This window comes from Peromyscus californicus, unplaced genomic scaffold (genome assembly GCF_007827085.1).
Source record: "Peromyscus californicus insignis strain IS unplaced genomic scaffold, ASM782708v3 Scaffold_3__1_contigs__length_106647218, whole genome shotgun sequence".
In the NCBI taxonomy this organism is placed as follows: Eukaryota; Metazoa; Chordata; class Mammalia; order Rodentia; family Cricetidae; genus Peromyscus; species Peromyscus californicus.
In genome coordinates this window covers 31,133,199-31,152,861 of record NW_026294551.1, presented here as the reverse complement: position 1 = coordinate 31,152,861, position 19,663 = coordinate 31,133,199, and the positions used below count along the sequence as shown (strand labels likewise).

The 19,663-nt window shown below is 39.0% G+C and overlaps 1 protein-coding gene across 1 annotated transcript; it reads right to left on the bottom strand.

Annotated features, from left to right (window-relative positions):
- Positions 1 to 17,228: 17,228 nt before the first annotated feature.
- On the bottom strand, positions 17,229 to 19,235 carry Kif2b (kinesin family member 2B). The gene has a single exon (XM_052757365.1). The coding sequence runs from the start codon at positions 19,233 to 19,235 to the stop codon at positions 17,229 to 17,231; it is 2,007 nt and encodes a 668-aa protein (XP_052613325.1).
- Between the last annotated feature and the right edge of the window lie 428 nt (positions 19,236 to 19,663).

Genomic DNA, 19,663 nt, shown 5'->3' with positions numbered 1-19,663 from the left:
TCTGTCTATGTGAAACACGGCAGATTCTTCCATTGGATTTTATGAACAAGAATATGAGATGCTAATGAACTGAGTGATGTTGTGTAGTAGAATCGCAAAAGATCTGTTTCACAGGAGAATTTTAAAAGAGAACTCTAAATGGGATGAAACAAAAACATTTTTTTTTACTAGTGTTTCTTCAATTACACTTTTTTGAGTCTCCATTGTTTTTAAAGCCTGTTTTTTGTCTTCACAACTATGTTTGATGTTCTTTGTGATTTGGGAGAGCTTATTTAAAAGTACAATTTTTTATGGTAAAAGAAAACTGCTTTCAGAGTCTGGGACTTCATATAACAGTGAAACCACCCAATTTCCTTCCCCCTTCCATTATCAGTCCCCCTGGAGCTCCTCGGTAACAGAGCATTCTAAAATCTACACTGAACTACTGGCTTGGAAGCTCTTTGAAGTCACATTAAGGTTTAGGTTTTCAGAAAACCACTATCTACCATCCTATATACTGGGAAATGCTTTTAATAGCATGTTCAGATTTCTTTGGGTTATTTTTTTCATTACTTTGAAATAAATTAACATACAGTCAAATCACATTCATTGGATTCACCAATCATTTCTAGAAAAAATAAAACCATTTATCTAATAAACATGTTTTCTCATAAAACTAAACTCCTCCCCCAAAGCACCTCAGTTTTCTGTTCTTAAATGTTCAGATTGAGATGAATTCAGATACTCACTTTTTTCTTTGAAACTCAGAAGTAGAGTTTTGATATCCACTTATATGGGAATTGAAAAAAAATGCCCCCAATATGCTCATCTCACAGAACCATTGGGCCTGTGATTCTTTATAACAGCTCATGATTTTGCTTTACTTTGCTTCACATTAGTTTTTTTTTTTAAGTAAGAAAAACCAGAGGAAGGGGACAGTCCAGTTGTCCTAAGTGCTTGCTGGACATGTGTGATGACCTGAACAGATCTCTACCACACAGCTGAAAACCAGGCATGTCTGTCTGAATGAGCCAGCATGGAGAAATGAGGCAGGAAGGACCTCTAGGCTTGGCAACTAGCCTGCTTTCTGAAATGGCAAGTTCTAAGTTCAGTGAGAGACTCTTCCTTAAAGGGTAAGTTGGTGAGTCAGACGCCTCTGTTGTCTACAGTCTTCCATAGAAGAGAGCACATGCACACAATGCAAACATTAAAGCACCACACACACACACACACACACACACACACACACACACACACACACACACACATACAAATAAATAAATGAATAAATAAATAAATAATGATAAACTTCTTATTTGAAGAATTTACTCATGCTGGTAGATGCTACTGTACTTCAAATTCTCACTTAGACATGCTAGATATTGAATTCAGAGTCTCATGCCTGCTAGTCAAGCACTCCACCAATGAGCTTCATATGCAGCCTTACTGCAATTATTTTATGTTCATGGTCTCTGGCATAAAGCATATTGGTAGTTTCTTACATTATCGTGTAATATATCATCTACTCCAATTTTTTTTTCTGTATTTTCATGACCTGAATAGAAATAGAGCATAATGGGATAAATCTATTTTTCTAAATTTCAGAATACTGACGAATGGAATGTACTAATTAATACTCTTAACTACAGGCCTTGAAAAGTCCAACTCTCCCACAATCTCTGAAATAGTTGGTATTATGATGTGCAATAGGCAGCTTTCTCCAGAGAAGAAGAACCAATAGAATGCATAGGAATTATACTAGGAGATTTACTAGATTGCTATTTCAATGGGGACTGAGTAGTTTAACAATAGCCATTTGCATACAGGAAAGGTAGAGAACTCAATAGCTGCTCAATCCACTTCAGTAAATGTACTAGAAGTCCCAAAGTTCTGCTGGAGACCTGGCAGTCCCCTGAAGAACCACTGTTGCTCCATCTCAGTAGGAATGGTGAGGAAGTTGAATCTATGTCAGCAGAGGATAGCAGCCATGGTGAATAAGATGTACTTCCCTGAAAGAAGCGAAGACAGGCAAGAAACCCTGTGCTTCTCTAGTCTTGTGTTGGAAGAAGTTCTCAATTGGCAGGCGGATCTTCCCCCTTCAGACAACCATCTCTGGAAATACCCTGGGTTGTTTCTCCTGGGTTGACTCTAAATTCTCACTATTAAGACCAACTACCTCTGGTGTTGATGGTGGTAAAATGTACCACATAGGCTTGTGTGTTGAATACCTACTCCCTTTTCCTTCTGTTTGTTTTTGCCAATTTCAATATGCTACTTTTTTTTTTTTTCGAAAAAGGGTTTCTCTGTGTAGTTTTGGTGCCTGTCCTGGATCTTACTCTGTAGACCAGGCTGGCCTCAAACTCACAGAGATGTGCCTGGCTCTGCCTCGCCAGTGTTGGGATTAAAGTTGTGTGCCACCTCCGCCCAGCTTCAATATGCTAGTTTCTTATCCTATCCTATCATTATCCCCTAGAATCATGTTTGTTTTCTAATGAGAGACAGAAAGAGAGTGGCGTTGGGGAGGAACTGGGAGAAGTAGAAGGAAGGGAAAATGTAATTAGGATATATAATATGAGGAAAAAAATCTATTTGGTATAAAAGGGGAAAAAAAAGGAAAACATAACATTTTGAATGGAGAAGTCTTTATATCCAGAAAATAAAGTTTAAAAATGTTATAATGGGAAAAAAAATCTTAGAATGCTGAAGGCGAAGTCTGATAGTTCATTTTTTTTCATTGTTTTGTGTTGGCCCTAAAGTCTGTGGGTTTTCTGGTAGAAAGAGGCCTCTTGGGAAGTAGTCTAGCTGTCACTCATGCTACATTGTGGCAAGGAACATGGGGACATTGTCTCCATGACTTTAGAAATTGTGGGTTTCTGCATTTAAAAGTAGTGAATTGATTGACTTGGCTGAACAAATTTCAAGGAATCCTAGCATTCAAGCAGAGCCATGAGGTCTTCTAGGTTTTTTCACTATTACACTAAATTTAGGAGAAAAAAAGCTGAGAGGAAAGATTTGAGAAACTACCAATTGGGTCAGAAAAGCCCATATAAAAGAAGCTAGGGAAAGGTTTGGTTTCTAAAAAAAAATTAGCATCAGTAAGAAATCAATTACCATACCATGCATTAGGAAAGGCACTGGAGGGCATCTGAGGAACTAACCAGACTCAACCATCATAGGCTTAAGGGTATGAGAAAGTGAATTTATTTGAAAGACTTGGCCTTGAAAACAGAGAACCTGCTCAAACATGCCCATGTATGACAATATGATACTTCTCATTCACTCAGAGGTTAATACAGCTGTGGTCCAAGGAGCCCTGCTGTTGATGGAACTGGCAGCAGACAGTCATACAATTCACGTGACATGCAGAATGCAAATGTTATGGGTTAGGGAGGCTTCCATACAGATTTCAATGAAAGTCTATGAGGCTAGGCAGTCTGTGACAGGTTTAGAGTCCTTGAACCATCCTCTGAGGCAGTGATGAATGAAATTGTGAAGGTGAAGACCGGTGGAGGTGTCTGATATGTGGAATATATGCTGATGGAAGTATCACTCAAGCTGTGGATCCAGCCTAAATCAGAGACTGTATGGACTGCAGTCATTAAGACCATAGTCAGGTGGCTGGCAATCTGTGGCCCAATGGAAATCACTGCATGACACTATGTGCTGGACATTGAGCTTTAGGATTTGATTCTTTCTGTAGTAGTATTGTGTTCCCCAAAATATTGTGTACCCTAATAAACTTATCTGGGTTCAGAGACAGAACAGCCACAATATTAAACATAGCAGTTAGTCAGTGGTAGCACACGCCTTTAATCCTAGCATTCCAGAGGCAGAAATCCATGTGTTCAAGGACACAGCCAAGCATGGTGACTCAAGCCTTTAATCCCAGAAAGCAAGCCTTTAATCCCAGGAACTGATGGTAGAAAGCAGAAAGGTATACAAGGCACGAGGACCAGAAACTAGAAGCTTTTTGGCTGGTTAAGCTTTCAGGCTTTCGAGCAGCACAGTTCAGCTGAGAGCCATTCGGATATGAGGACACAGAGGCTTCCAGTCTGAGGAAACAAGATCAGCTGAGAAGTTGGCCAGGTGAGGTTAGCTGTGGCTTGTTCTGGTTCTCTGATCTTCCAGTTCACCCCAATACCTGGTTCAGGTTTGATTTTATTAACAAGACCTTCTAACAATTCATGCTACCTTTATGGTGTTTGATCTTGCTTTGAGCACCCCTTCCTAGCTATTCTATTTTTCCTTTTAGAAAATAGGATATTTTCTAAGTATTCTATTATCAAAATGAGAGTGTTTATTTTGAACCAATGTATCTTGAAAGCATACAAACTCCCTTTTGACTTTACAGGTGCTCACAGATAGCCATTTACTTTGTATCAGAAGAGACTTTGGACCCAGACTTACTTTCTGAACAGTGTTAGAATGGCTAAGACTTTGGAGGCTCCCAGAGATGGACTACATGCATTTGCATTTGCAGATGGCCATAAGCCTTATAGGCCAGGCATGGGATATGGTAATTTGAATAGGAGATTTCCATATTCTCTTAGTGCCCAGCTGATGGTGCTGAATTTGGAGGCTTTGAAAACTTTGGGATGCAGGACCTAGCTGGAGGGTCTTTTAAAAGTTAAACTTGGTCCCTAGTCTCTTCCTTTCTCCCCGTCTTCACTCTACTATGTGATGAACAGGCTCTGATACACACTCTGGCTGTCATGCTGTGCTGCCTCGCTATAGGCACAACAACATGGAGCCAAGAGGTCATGGATGGATTCCTCTGAAACTATATACTAGAATAAACACTGCCTCACTTAGGTTTTAAATGACAGGTGGTGAGATGTCTGATTAACAAGCTCTTAACAACTGCTAGTGGCAGCTTATGGAAAAGTGAGTCTTAAGCCAAATTTCATGGAATACACTATAATCTCAGTGCTTGGGAAGCAGATGCTGGAGGATTAGGAATTCAAGGCATCCTGATTACAAAAAGAGTTAGAGGCCAACTTAGGTTTCATGAGACCATATTTTCAGAAAAAAAAAAGAAAAACAAACAAACAAACAAACAAAACTAGATGGATATGGTGTATATGACCGGAGGATGCTTGGGGTTTTCTGGCTTTCCAGCTTAGCCTAGTTGGTCAGTTCAAAGCTAGTGAGAAAAATTGGTCTCAAAACCGCATGGTGGATGGGGTTTGAAGAATGGCACCAGAGGTTATCCTCTGGCCTCCATGTTCATGCACTCACCTGTACCCACACACACATGAACAAATGCACACATGAACAAATGCACATGCACAGCACACATTCATACACATAAGACCTAGGCAGAAACCACCTCTTCTGATAAGTTTCATGAACTTAGAGATCATCAACTTTTATCAAGGTGGTAGGTAAATAGACTTAAATTGATGAGCCTAGTTAACAAAAGATGTGGCATGAAAAATAGCACCTTGTCTTAAGTTCAGAGTTCAGTTTGGACTTTTACAATCATAAATCATACATACTTGGTCTATAAAGTGAAAAATAACTGTAAGATATGACATCTATTTTAAAGTATTATATTCTATCATTTGGTGCCTTATTTCTTCTTCTAGACAGACTTTGGACCTGTTATATCATGATTAAATGGCATATTCCTAGATATTCAGTTTGCTTTGATTTCATATTAAATCATTGGACATAATTTATTAGTATTTTAAAACAAAGAATTTTTATTAGTCTTCATTGCACTGGCGCTCAATATATAGAATATGACATTGCTTTTCATTCTAAATTCCATTTTACATAATATTGAACAATAGATGTCACTGTTTTGCCAATAAATATGAAATTATTTCATTTGATTGTTTTCCTTCATAAACAACCCTTTTGCTGAACACATAAGTTATAAAGTTCTGGTACAAAAATCTCAAACACTAGAAGTATCTCTTAAATATTAATATCTGCTAGTGTTTTTGCAAAGAAACAAATTAATATACTCAATTCACTATTTTCTGAATCACTTAAAACACAACCAGTTTAAAATTACTTATTTTATGTCCTCATGTTTATGTTTTGGCAATTAAACATCATTACATGGAGAGTTAGGAAAAGGTTATTCACAAAATATGTTCTCAGAAGAGGAAAAGAAAACTCTCAGATTATAATTATATCTTAAGTCCATGTAAGGACTAGTAGATAGATTTGATTGACAGAGTAGCTATAAACATGGAAATCGGGGATAGAACTGTCAAGAAGGAAGAGACACTTAAAGAAATGTGACTGAGGCCAGGTATAAAGGATGGTCGAATAATGATTGTGTTCCAGACCTGGTGGCTGGAGTCAAGGTCATATTCAAATTGGTGTCAATTTCAAATAAACAAATCCGAATTGCTGAAGAAGCTGAGATTGAGTTGCTGAAGTTATTGGCAGAGGAAAGTTGACCTCAGAGAAACAGTGGGTGATATTTGGAGATTAATGATGATGCATCTCTTTGGATCTGTCTTGAAAGAAGGCTAGTCAAAGGCATAAGAAAACCGAAAAATTCCTCATCCATTTTCTAAATTTCTCTATGGAATATAACACAGTCTGCAAAACTCCCATTTGTGTATACTTGATACACAAAGCAGAAATAGGTCAATTCAGAGTTTGGTGAATGAGGGACAGCCAGGCCCTGAATCTAACAAGCTGTATCTCCTTATTTGTATTTATAAAGCAGGTTAGGATTTATGAACCACTTTCATTCTTATTATCTAGGCTGCTCTCTAAGTCCTCAGCCCATTGCTAGATGACTTCAGTATCAACCTGATCGCTCAGAGGTTATTAATGACCCGACGCCTCCACACCACTGCTCTTAAGTCATTATCCTACAACACTGCTTTCTTTTTAACACAGATAACAACTCTCTTCCTTGTAAATCATTTTCTCCTGTGATTTCTATGTCTTTCTTTCCTCCCATCCCTATTTTTTCCCTGTTCTTCTGACTTCTCATTTTTTAACCCTTTGCACCGAGGAACTGTGGACTCTTCCATCTTTTAGCACTCATGATCATGGGTTTCTGCCTCTGGACTTCAGTTATCTGAATACTTTTCTGAATGACTTGTGTTTATGAGGAATTTTCAGACCCCCTTAATGTAAAAGTCATTAGGTAGCAAATATTTATGTCTCCTCTATGTGCCAGGTGCTTAGGACAGATGCCTCAAGAAGAATGACATGGTTCATTCCTTCAATCTTTTAATTCTTTTTTTGCAGTATTGATTCTTGTACATACACCCTTTTCTATGGTATTTTTTTCCTTCAATACAGTTTCTTACAATTCCATCCCTTCCATAACAGTTGAATAATGATGACAGCATGCCTTTCAATGAGAAGCTTGTTAATACAGAAATTCAGAGGGAAGGAAATAGATCCACATTCTAGCCTTTCATCTTAAAATCAACTTTTGGAATCTACAGTAGTGACTGAGGTAGTTCATAGGTATGCAAAAGACTGTGTCACTTTTTTTCCATTTTATTATTTTTTGCCTAAGTATAATCTTCTAAGTCTCATGCCATAAAATATGTTCCTAAACATTCTTCCCATATTTCTGTCCAAATAAGATCCAGAAAAAAAATCCAGAACACTATTGCAAGTGGGAAGTCTGTTCTACTTTTATTTCTGTTATGGTGATGAAATTCCTTCACAAAGTAAACAATATGCAGGATAGAGGATTTGGTTTAGCTCACAACTCCAAGTCACCGTCAATTATTGCAGGGAAATGAGGTAGCAAGAACTTGAAGCAGCTGATCATGTGATATTCGAGGTTATGAGAAGAGAAAATAAGTGAACATGTCAACTAGCTTCCTCTGCTCTTGTACAACACAGGTCCCAATCTCAGGTAATGGTATCACCCAGTTCCAGATGGGCTCTTTTCACATCAGTCAAGGCAATCAAGGCAATCCCCTACAGACATGTTCACAAGGCAATCTAATCTAGAAAATTCCTCATTGAGACAGAATTCCAACGTGATTCTAGGTTGTGTCAAATTGACAGTTAAACTCACCATTATAGTAGCCTTGTGTCATTTTCCTCTAGAGCCATATAATATGGGGTGAAGATAAAATTCTACACTGGTATCAGGATTCAGAAACTGATTCAAACAGGTTTTTTTGTTGGGACCCTTAATGCTGGCAGATCCTCCATCAGAATAGGGAACATTGTCTGTTGCCCAACAATAGTTGGAAGCCAAAGTTATCAAGCTAAAGGTTACTAGCAGGTAGCAGAAAAGAGTCAAATACTGGCTTATCTGGCCAAGTGTAACAGTAGATGACAAAAGACTGAGAATACCCTGTGGTTAAATCAAAGAAATAGCATTAGTAGCTGCACTGTGGAGATTTTTGTTGGCTATCTAGCTAGAGATATGAGTAAGGTAGATGCAGTACAGGCATGGAACTGCTTCCTTACAAATGTGAGCAAATACTGAAGACTAAGCCTTCAAGTGTCAAGGCCCATATGAAAATTTAGTATCTGTCATTGGAGAGAATTATTTTTCAAAAAGTAATTAAGAAAAAAAATATATGTATTTGCTCTTACATTCAAGATAGTTAAAAGTGATAGAAGGCATAATTATTCCCACATGAATTTTGAATACTTATGAAGTACCAGTGACCAGTGTGATGTGAGATATGTATGAACTTGACATACATCAAACAAAATGTTACCCTCCCTCCCAAAGACAATTTAAAAGGGGAACGAGAACTCTGAACAAGTTTTTAACTAATGGTCCTTCACACTCAGGGACTTGGTTTACTTACCTCTCTTGAGTGCCCTTACTTTCACCTTAGCTGTAAGATCCCTCCACCATCACATCATCGTTTTACACACATGGATGGACCACTGCTATGGTTTCGAAGGGGAATGTCCATAGGCTCACATGTTGGAACATTTGGCTTTGAATTTACAACACAATGCTTTGGAAAGCTAGAAAACCTTGAGAAAATGAAGCTTTGCTGGAAGAAGTAGGTAAACCTTGAGACATTATATCCTGGTCACACTTGCTCTTCACTCTCTGCCTCCTGACTGCCAAGGCAAATGTGAATGGCCACAGTTTGGTTTCTGCCTCCAAGACTTCCCAGCGTCTTGGACTTTATCCCCTTGAAATGTAAGCAGAATAAGCTTTTCCTCCCTCCATCCCTTCATCCCTTCCTTCCCCTCCTTTCTTCCTTAAATTGCTTCTTGTCAGGTATTTTGTAACAATAAATAATGCTGCTATGAACATAATTGACCATGTGTCCTTGTGGTATGATTGAGTATTCCTTGGATATATGCCCAAGAGTGCTATAGCTGGGTGCTGAGGAAGATTGATTCCCAATTTTCTGAGAAACCACTATACTGAGTTCCAAAGTGGCTATACAAGTTTGCACTCCCACCAGCAGGGGAGGATTGTGTCCCTTACTCCACATCCTCTCCAACATAAGCTGTCTTCAGAGTTTTTGATCGTAGCCATTCTGACAGGTGTAAAATGTATGTCAGTCGTTTTGATTTGCATTTCCCTGAAGACTAGGGATGTTGAGCAATTCCTTAAATGTCTTTCGGCCATTTGAGATTCTTCTGTTGAGAATTATCTGTTTAGCTCTGCAGCCCATTTTTTTAAGTGGACTGTTAGGTATTTTGATGTCTAGTTTCTTGAGTTCTTTATATACTCCGGAGATCAGTCCTTTGTCAGATGTGGGGTTGGTGAAGATCTTTTCCCATTCTGTAGATTGTCGTTTTGTCTTATTGACAGTGTCCTTTGCTCTACAAAAGCTTCTCAGTTTCAAGAGGTTCCATTTATTAATTGTTACTCTCAGTGTCTGTGCTACTGGTGTTATATTTAGGAAGTGATCTCCAGTGCCAATTCGTTCAGGACTACTTCCTACTTTCTCTTCTATCAGGTTCAGAGTAATCGGATTTATGTTGAGGTCTTTGATCCACTTGGACTTAAGTTTTGTGCATGGTGACAAATATGGATTTATTTGTAATCTTCTATATGTTGACATCCAGTTATGCCAGCACCATTTGTTGAAGATGCTTTCTTTTTTTTCCACTGTACAGTTTTGGCTTCTTTGTCAAAAAAAATATATGTTCATATGTGTGCAGATTAATGTCAGGGTCTCCAATTCGATTTCATTGGTCCACATGTCGGTTTTTATGCCAGTACCAAGCTGTTTTTATTACTGTAGCTCTATAGTAGAGCTTGAAGTCAGGGATCATGATGCCTGCAGAGGTTCTTCTATTGTACAGGATTCTTTTAGCTATCCTGGGTTTTTTGTTTTTTCATACGAAGTTGAGTATTGTTCTTTCCAGGTCGGTGAAGAATTGTGTTGGAATTTTGATGGGAATAGCATTGAATCTTTAGATTGTTTTTGGTAAGATTGCCATTTTTACTATGTTAATCCTACCTATCCATGAGCATAGGAGATCTTTCCAGTTGCTGATATCTTCTTCAATTTCTTTCTTCAGAGACTTAAAGTTCTTGTCATATAGGTCCTTCACTTGCTTAGTTAGAGTTACCCCAAGGTATTTTATATCGTTTGTGGCTATTGCAAAGAGTGATGTTTCTCTGATTTCTTTCTCAGCCCTTTTATCATTTGTATATAGGAGGGCTACTGATTTTTTTGAGTTAATCTTATATCTTGCCACATTACTGATAAGAAAAGTATTGTCACTCAGTGACAACTTCCTAATCCTTTTGTCTAAATGAACTGTTTCTATGTTCTCAAGGCACTTCATTCACTAACCTGGAATTTTAAACAAAATTATCTTCCTTATTGCAAGGATTTGTCTTCTCATTTAAACTATAAATTCATCAAGGACAGGGACCAACATAAACCTATGTTTCTATCTTCAGCATTTAGTCTATAGAGAATTAAAATCTTTTATTAGTACTTTCTATGTTGGTTATCCAAAAGGATTCTGAGATTAATTTAATAAGTACTTACAAGTATTTTTTCACAGTTATGAAGCAGATGAGAAAATAATGAAGCCTAGAGAGGGGCAAAATGTGTTTGAATTCACATAACTATCAGATGACAAATAATTAAATCAAACCCAGAATCTGAATCTAGGTTTGATAATTCTTCCTCATTGATCTTGTTTATTCCTGATAACAATTTAAAACCATGTGCAGATAGCATAAGATAAATGATTCATTCTCTAGGATGGTCCACTGCATCTTCCCTTTTCATCCTTGTGGACCAAATAAAACCTGAACCTAAGCATGGGATATAAGGTAACTATGTCAAAACTCACCAATTATTTCAGTGTAACACTATTTGTATTTGTTGCTGTGATGATTTCCTTATTTCCCCAAGAATCATTTCATTCCTTTTTATTGCTACCTTTTGTATTTGTCTCCTATCTCTATAACAGAATACATGACACTTGTCATATACAAAGAAGTTTGTTTAGCGCATGATTTGAATGATGAATGTCCATACAAGTGGCCCCATCTGGTGAAGTCCTCATATGGTATCACTGTATGGTGGAAACATTGAGGACAAGTATTTGGGTGTCTAGAGAAAAAACAGTAGGATCAGTCTACTCCCTCCCAAGACAGAACTTGATTGATCCCTAGTAATGATCTACTTACTCTCTTCTCTTAGAAATGGCCTCTCAATATTGCCTCATCTTCAACTGAATAGCAGCACAGGAGTCAGGAAAGACAACTTATATTCAAATCATAGCACCATATAAGTCCTTCTAGTCTACTAATGACTGCAGTAGCATCCTGCACAGTCAGGATCATCTCAAATGCCCAACTGCAGAGGCTGCCTAGATGATTTTATCCACAGCTACTGACTTAGCTCTCTATCTTGCTTAAACCATTAAAACATTCCGTACTTTTTTTTCTTTTTTAACTTCTAAGATTAAATTTATTTAAAATTAAAAAGGAAATGACATGAAAAGAAAAAAATCACATTTCAAGAAAATGATTAGTTAAGGTTTGCTGTGAGTAATTGCTTGTTTGAAGAATAAAAAGAAATGCACAAATAATTCATAAATGATGGGTTTGCTTGGAAGATAATATCTTATACTATGAACAACAGGCAACTTTTGACATTGATTTTCTTAGGGAGCAGACATTAGTAACTCTATTTCTGCTGTTGGAATGAGTCAAAGAAAAATTTATTTATTCATTCACTCAGCATATACACACATATACATATACACATACATACATATCACATCAATTCTTTATGTAGATGGCTAAAAATAATTGACTAAATGAAAGTAATAGAATAATAGTTTGCAAACTTGCTATTGCAAGCTAATAATAGAAGGAAATTTTGCAGATATGAAACCTTTAGCTTAGAATTTTAATGCCAGTTTTTATTAGTTGCAAGTTCACACAGTAATTTAAAATGTCTGTCCACTACGAGAAAATCTACTTTAATTAATAGATAAGCATAGCTTATAATTAGCATGCCAAGGTTTTCGTGTGTAAATGGATGCTTTCAAAGTACTAGGAGTATTTATTTTTCTCAGATTGGGAGCTCTGACATTTTCCTTACAATCTTATTAGAGTGTTAATTTACTTTACAATCCTCCTTTTTAACTGCAGGGCATCTGCTCAAATTGTCAACAGTCCTCCTAGTGAACTCCAGTTGATTTGCTTCCTGAGAATGTTTCATTACAGAATATTTTATTTGATACATATTTTCCCATCATTTCAAGGGCCATATGGATTCCTAAGAAATGTTTTGTTTTGTTTTGTTTTTTCTTTGACAGGATCTCTCTATGTAGCCCAGGTGGTCCTAGAACTTATGTACACCAGGCTGGCCTTAAAATCAGAGTCCTGCCATACACTGCTTCACTGCTGCTCTGGTGACAGGCATAAGCCACAAGGCCTGGCCCAGAAAATGATTAAAACCAGTGGACAGGGTAATATACATTTGACTGATGATGAATTGAAGAAACTCAAGGGGAGCAAAGATCTGCAGATATGCACAGCAGAATTCCTGGGAAATATATTCATCAGTATATATGAATATGTATACTACACACCACATGCAAAAATATACAATGTAATACATTTATAACATCTCCTTGATGGAAGAATAAATATGTAGGTGGAATTATTACCAGGAATTTGCTTCATTTTCCAATGACTTCTTTTGGTTTTTGTTAGCATATAATAATTATGCAAAGTAATGAACTCCATTACAACATTTACATATATACATGTACTATACTTTGATCATGTTCACCCTACCTTATTTTTTATTTTTATCACTTTAAATATTTTTTAAATTGTTAGTTTTAAATATTTAAGCTGGGAGGTGGTGGCACATGCCTTTAACCCCGGAACTCAGGAGGAAGAGGGAAGTGGATCTCAGAGTTCAAGGCCAGCCTAGTCTATGTAGCAAATTCAAGGACAGCCTGGGCTACATAGAGAAACCTTATTTTGAAAAAAGAAAACCAAAAAACAAAAAAAATTTTAAATTCCTCCCTCCAGCTCCCCCATGTCCTCTCTAAGCCCTCCTCTGTCACACCCACTCTCAAATTGATAGCTTTTTATTATTGTTACTACACACACATCATATAATGTGCATAAACCTGCTGAATCCATTCTTGTTATCTGTGTGTATATGCTTTCAAGGATGAGTACTTTGTACTGGATAATCAATCAAGGAGCTCACCTCTGGGCTTGGCTAATTATTCTCCTAACTTTACCTTTTACCATCTCCTCTCTCTTTTCCTGTTTTCTCCTTTGGCCACTGCCTCTTTTTAAACTCATAGATTCCACATAAGAGAGAAAACAGAGTACTATCTTTGTGATGCTGGTCTCATCTTACATGAGGGTATACAGTAGCATCAATTTCATTTCAAAGGACACAATTTCATTCTTTTCTGCTTAATAAAACTTGCTTATGTATACACATTTTATCCACTCACAGGTTAATTGCTGATTACATGACTTGTCTATGTGCTACAGTGAACACCCAACTTCGGGGAAAGTAACACTATTGTACACTGATATGCTAACTAGTATCTTTCAGATGTGTGTTCACGTGTGCATATATGAAAGAATCTGTCATGTTGGTAAAACTGAAGCATCGCTAACATACATAGATGAGTATGATTATGTGATGTTGGTAAAATATCTTTTAGAAAACCCCTTAGCATGACCAATTTTGCTGAATGTGCATATATCACACACTGAGGAATTCCATATATATATATATATATATATATATATATAATGTATGTGTGTGTGTGTGTGTGTGTGTGTGTGTGCCCGAATCCTAAGGGGCAATGTCAAAAGTCAGAATACACGTAATTGTGACTGAAAGAAGCAACCCAGGGTTGCATCCATATCTGAAACATTATCCCATATGAAGTGAGGAGGAAGCTGCTAGAAAACTATGGTTATATCTAGTGTGTGGTCCTCGCCCAGGTGAATTTACCTTGTAAAGCATTGAGCCATAATGACTTCAAACTTTATACTTGTTAGAAAACAAAATAATTGATATCAGAAGGCTCAAAGTCCAAGTAGTTTATCCAAACTTTTATGTGTGATATAACTGTTGGGATACTTGAAATCATAAGTAGAACAATGGTGATAATAAAAACGTAAGTTTTAATGGCCATAACTGATAAGACAAAGGGAGGGGAAAATCAAACAACCTTATCTTTTCATTAAATCATCTCAGTAAGAACTACAAGTGAGGGTAGTTTCTATGTGTGTGAGCACATGTATGTGTATGTGTGTGTGCGCATGCATGCACATGCATGTACATTGTTATGCATTTGTGCCTGTCTGCACACTCCCAATGGTTATATAATATAGTGGAAGACATCAGGCATCCTGCTTTATCACAGTCCACTTCATCCTCTTGTGACAGGGTCGCTTACTGAAGTTGAGGCTTGCCACTTGGCCGCCAGATTGCTCTCCAGCAATCTTTCCCAATATGTACCCACTCCCCTTAAGTGCTAGTGTTATAGAAGTGAATTACCACATTTTGCTCTTAACATGGGTGTTGGGGCTCAGATCCCACATATACCTGCTTGTACAGCAAAACCTCATACCCACTGAACCACCCTCCTCTGCCCCAGATTTTTACCCTGTTCATTTATATATATATATATATATATATATATATATATATATATATATATATATAGAGAGAGAGAGAGAGAGAGAGAGAGAGAGAGAGAGAGAGTACATTTTTGTTCTTCTCTCATGTATTTCATCCCAACCATGGTTTTCCCTCCCTCCCCTCTCCCCAGTCTCTCTCCTTGAACCTAGATCTGTTACCCTCTCTCTTCTCTCAGAAAAGAATGAAAGAGTGCGCCTCCCAGGGACATCCAGCAAGTGATGGGGGTAGATGCAGAGCCTCACAGCCAAACTTTAGGCGGAGCTTAGAGATTCCTGTGGAGGAGGGAGAGGAAGGACCAGAGGAACCAGAGGGTTCCACACCACAGAACAAGGCCCACAGAATAATCTGACCAAGAGTTATTGGAACTCACAGAAATCAGGGGCTAGACTGTAGCAGCCTAACACAGGTCCTCTGCATATTATTAGTAGCTGAGTAGTAGCTTGGTGTTCTTGTGGGATTCCTAGCAGTGGGTGCAGGCCTTGTCTCAGACTGTTTTGCCAACTTTGTGGCCTTTCTCCTCCTACTGGGTTACTTCCTCCAGCTTTGATGTGATTGTAGGTGCCTGCTCTTACGGCAGCTTATGGTGCTGTATTTTGTGGATGTCCCATTCTTTCTTTGTTGAAGGAAGTTTTTATTTAATGAATCAGTCATCTTATACTAAAGTTTAATTTGAAAAGTTCTGGCTGTTTTAATAATAATGTACAATTTCATCTGAAGAAATCAATCAACATAGAAACACATTTAATGACAAGTATATGAGCTACTAAAGACCGAAGGTCCATGCTGGTTTCACACTCTGCTCTTCCTAGGTGCTAGTATTCAATTACTATATGTTTGGTCACCTTAAATAAAATTGTCATCAGTTCCTTTCAGGCCTTCGTATTATTAGAGTTTGAAACAATAAGCTATTCTTGCTAAATGTGGCTCCAAAATTTGGAGGCTACATTTTTGTGTCCCCATTTTTCCCCAGACTTGTCTTATACTTACAGTGTAAATCACTTGAGGTCTTTACAGATGAGCTTAGAACTGACAGATTTGGAGTCACAGGATCCCATTCTTAGGTGTTTGTTGATATTAGGGCACTAATTTATTGTGTGTATTAAATTATTATATTTCCATTCCCATATTAGATTAACATTCTTCTTTTTAAAAGATAGACTTCTTGACTCTTAAATCTATAAAGTTCTCCATATTTAATTGATGCAAGACATTAAATTTTCTCATGATCTTTTCATGTGCTTTAGACAGTTGTGGGATATGTTGCCCTTTATATGGGAAGTTTCCTGTTGGTTTGCTGACTCTTGCCCCAATTTGAAACCTGGAATTCTGGTTTCACAGCATACCAGTGAAAAATATAACAATATGTGAAAAATTAGACATCAATCAAAATTCTCTACATGAACAGAAACACACACACACACACACACACACACACACACACACACACACACACACACGGCTCAGTAATAATTACAATAATTACAACTTAAATGCTAAGATATAAACAAAACCCTCTCAATTCTAGGCTCCCAGACAGCTGACTTTTCTTGCTCTTTCTAGAATGACTCAATCTTAGAAACCACTTGAATCAACACAACAGTGCAAATGAGAAAGATTTGTAAGTGGGTATCTGATTGACTCTTCCTTGGTGTTTTTGTGCTCATCACTTTAATTCACGGTATTTTGCTTTGCCAACTACAAATTTAGGGAATCTAATTTCATTGCAGATGGTTTCTTCTACAGCAGGGTTTCTCAACCTGAGGACTATTTTAATTTTCAAAAAAAATAGATAATTATTTGTGTGGGAGGAAATTCCTCATATTATAGAATATTTAGCAAGCTCTCTAGTGATCCACATTATGTCATCATCCCTTTACCCCAGTTATAACAATCCATAAGTTTCTTAACATTGCCAGTTCTCAGTACTGACAGGGACAAGGCAAATTCTTTACAGTGACACACAGAATGAAAGCAAACTACACTATGGAAATACAGAGGAAGAAGAAACGACCACATTTTTTGAAGAGGATGATTTAAGATGTAAGCTCTCCAGGGGACCTTTATACTTAGATAATTTGGACAGATTTCTCCTGTAATAAGAGGTAGAAGCTTCAGAACTGGATCCAAGATTTCATTCCTGATCTCCGGCCTTTGCTGTCACTCGACTTGGTTTTTCTTTTGGAGGTCAGCACGTAGTAACTGGAGCTTCCTTTGGATCTCAGTCAGCACACCGATTTTCTGCTCCAGAATGGACAGTGACTGGGCAATGTAAAAATCCACGTCGCAGTTTACTCCATCAGCTGTCTCCTGGATGGCCTCCCACCACCGGCTAGATCTCCTCCATGAAGCGGCTGGGTCCTTTGCTAATGTGATTTCATCACTTTCTTTTTCTTCCCCACTCTGTATAGTAGGTATTTGAATAAATTTATCCCTCTGAAGGGAATTTTCTAAATTCGTATTGTCCTTTTCTAACATTAGTGGTACTTCATGACCAGCTGGAGAGAGGCAATGATGGTAGGGTCTGGCCTCTAGGGCTAATTCTTTAACTCTGTTTGCGTATCTTAAAGTATTGAGGGTGTTTTCACACGAAGTCATTCCGGGTGAGATAGTAGCAATCATGCATGTGGAGGAGTTCTGGCCTATGAAGGAGTCCCGGAGCACCTGCGTGAGTTTGCTGGCTCTGAATGGGGTATGAGACTTGTTCTTACCCAAGGCCCTGATGCATTCCTTCAGGGCTAGGAGACTCTTATTTATTTCAGCCCCTTCCAGCTGCCTCTTTCGGTTGGCCTTGGCAGTATCTGCCCCCCTTTCATTCCCAGCTAAGTCAACAAGGGAAAACTTGCCATGCAGTTTCCCTCCCGACTTAAGGATGAGCTGGAACACTGCGTGACTCCTGGATGAGTGGGCGTTGACAGAAGTCTGTCCGGAAGTCCGACAGCTATTTCCGAGCTCCACCAGAGTCAGGACTTCCTCCACACAAGACACCTCCTGCTCCTGCAGCCCCACAACTTGCACTTGCTGATTTCCATCCTCGAGGACTTGAAGCTTCTTCTTCCAGTTTAACAGATCGTAGACTTTGCCACCATAAATCTCAAAAAATGTGCCATAGACTTTGAGTTCTAATTTCTCATAGGCAGGGTTTCTCAGTAGGAGAAAGACATCCTGAGCCACCAGGGCGTAAATGCCTTTCGAACAATCTTGAGCCTTTCCAGAAAAGGCTCCACCCATGGTGTGGGTTTTTCCACTGCCAGTCTGCCCATAGGCAAAGCAAGTGGCCATGCCCTTTCGGAAGATGGACTCCACCAAAGGCCGGGCAGTAAATTGGTAAACTAACTCATTGGATGCCGTGTCGTCGAAAGCATGGTCAAAACAGAAGGTCTGGTTTTCCAAGTAGCGGGTTAGGTCCACTTTTTGTTTAGATTCGTGCACCGTGACCACATTGTGCGAGGGGATAGTGATGATATCTAGGTCCTTCATGGTGTTCTCTCTCTCATTAAGAGGGCGCTTCCTCACGCACACACAGATCCGGTGGTCTTCTGCGGGCTCCAGGCTGGATATTTTGCTGCTGTCCAGATGTCTGCGGTACTCCTCAATCATACGCATAATCTCATAGTTCGGGTTTCCAGTGTTGATGTCCAGCGCTCGTCTAGCTCGGATCTCTAGCTGCAGTCGCCTGCGCTTCTCTCGCTGCTTCTGCAGCTTTTCAATTTCCCTTAGGCAGGGGGATTTCTTCCGCTTCATCAGACAAGGGTTACTGGGGACCACCAGGGCTTGACTGTCCCCTGATGGTGTTTCATTTCTGTGCGGGATCATCGCAATCCACTTGGTGGCTGTTCGCTGGTCCCCGATGGCAGTACTGGGTGTTGCAGATACTGGGCGCAGGGGTCTCTGTGACCGTTGGTGTTCAGCAGAGGCCAGAGCTGGATTCAACAGAAATACAGTCTCTAGTTCGATCTTCTTTCCCTTTTTGACTCCTTTCTCAACCCACTCTACTGTGACCCAAGAGTTTTCTCTGTTGATCTCTGTGACCACAGCCAGGTGGATCCGTTTGTCCCTGCGCTGGATCGCCACACAGATGCCCACCTGGAAGTCTGTGAAATGGGATTTCAAAGGTTTAAGGGGTGAGAGGCGTGGGGCTAGAGGAACGCAGAATTGGCTGGCCATGATGAGTGGTGGAATTACCAGGGCTCGCTTTCTGAGCCTTTCTGGCGTTGGCGCGGCAGGACCTGAGTCCAAGCCAGCCTGAATGCCTGGAGCTCGAGCGCAGGTGTGCGGTTGCTCAGGCCTTTGTGAGGCAAGCGCCAGGGCATTGGCTGAGGGCCCGCACGTCACAAAGAGGACCAAAAGAAGACGCTGAAGAGATGAAGGCCTGTAGGTAAAGGATCAGTGGCACCATCCGTGTTTGACGAGTATAGAGGCAGGAAAATAGTTTGTGTCCTGCCAATGAGCATGGATGGATCTAAGGACTATGTGTGTTTGGAGTAGGGAGTGGTGTCTGGATCTGGGTGATGAAGGAATACAGGAAACAAAGAAGTCATAGGAATTGTGGTTTGGGTTCATGTAAGCACCATGAATGTTCAGACTTAAGCTTT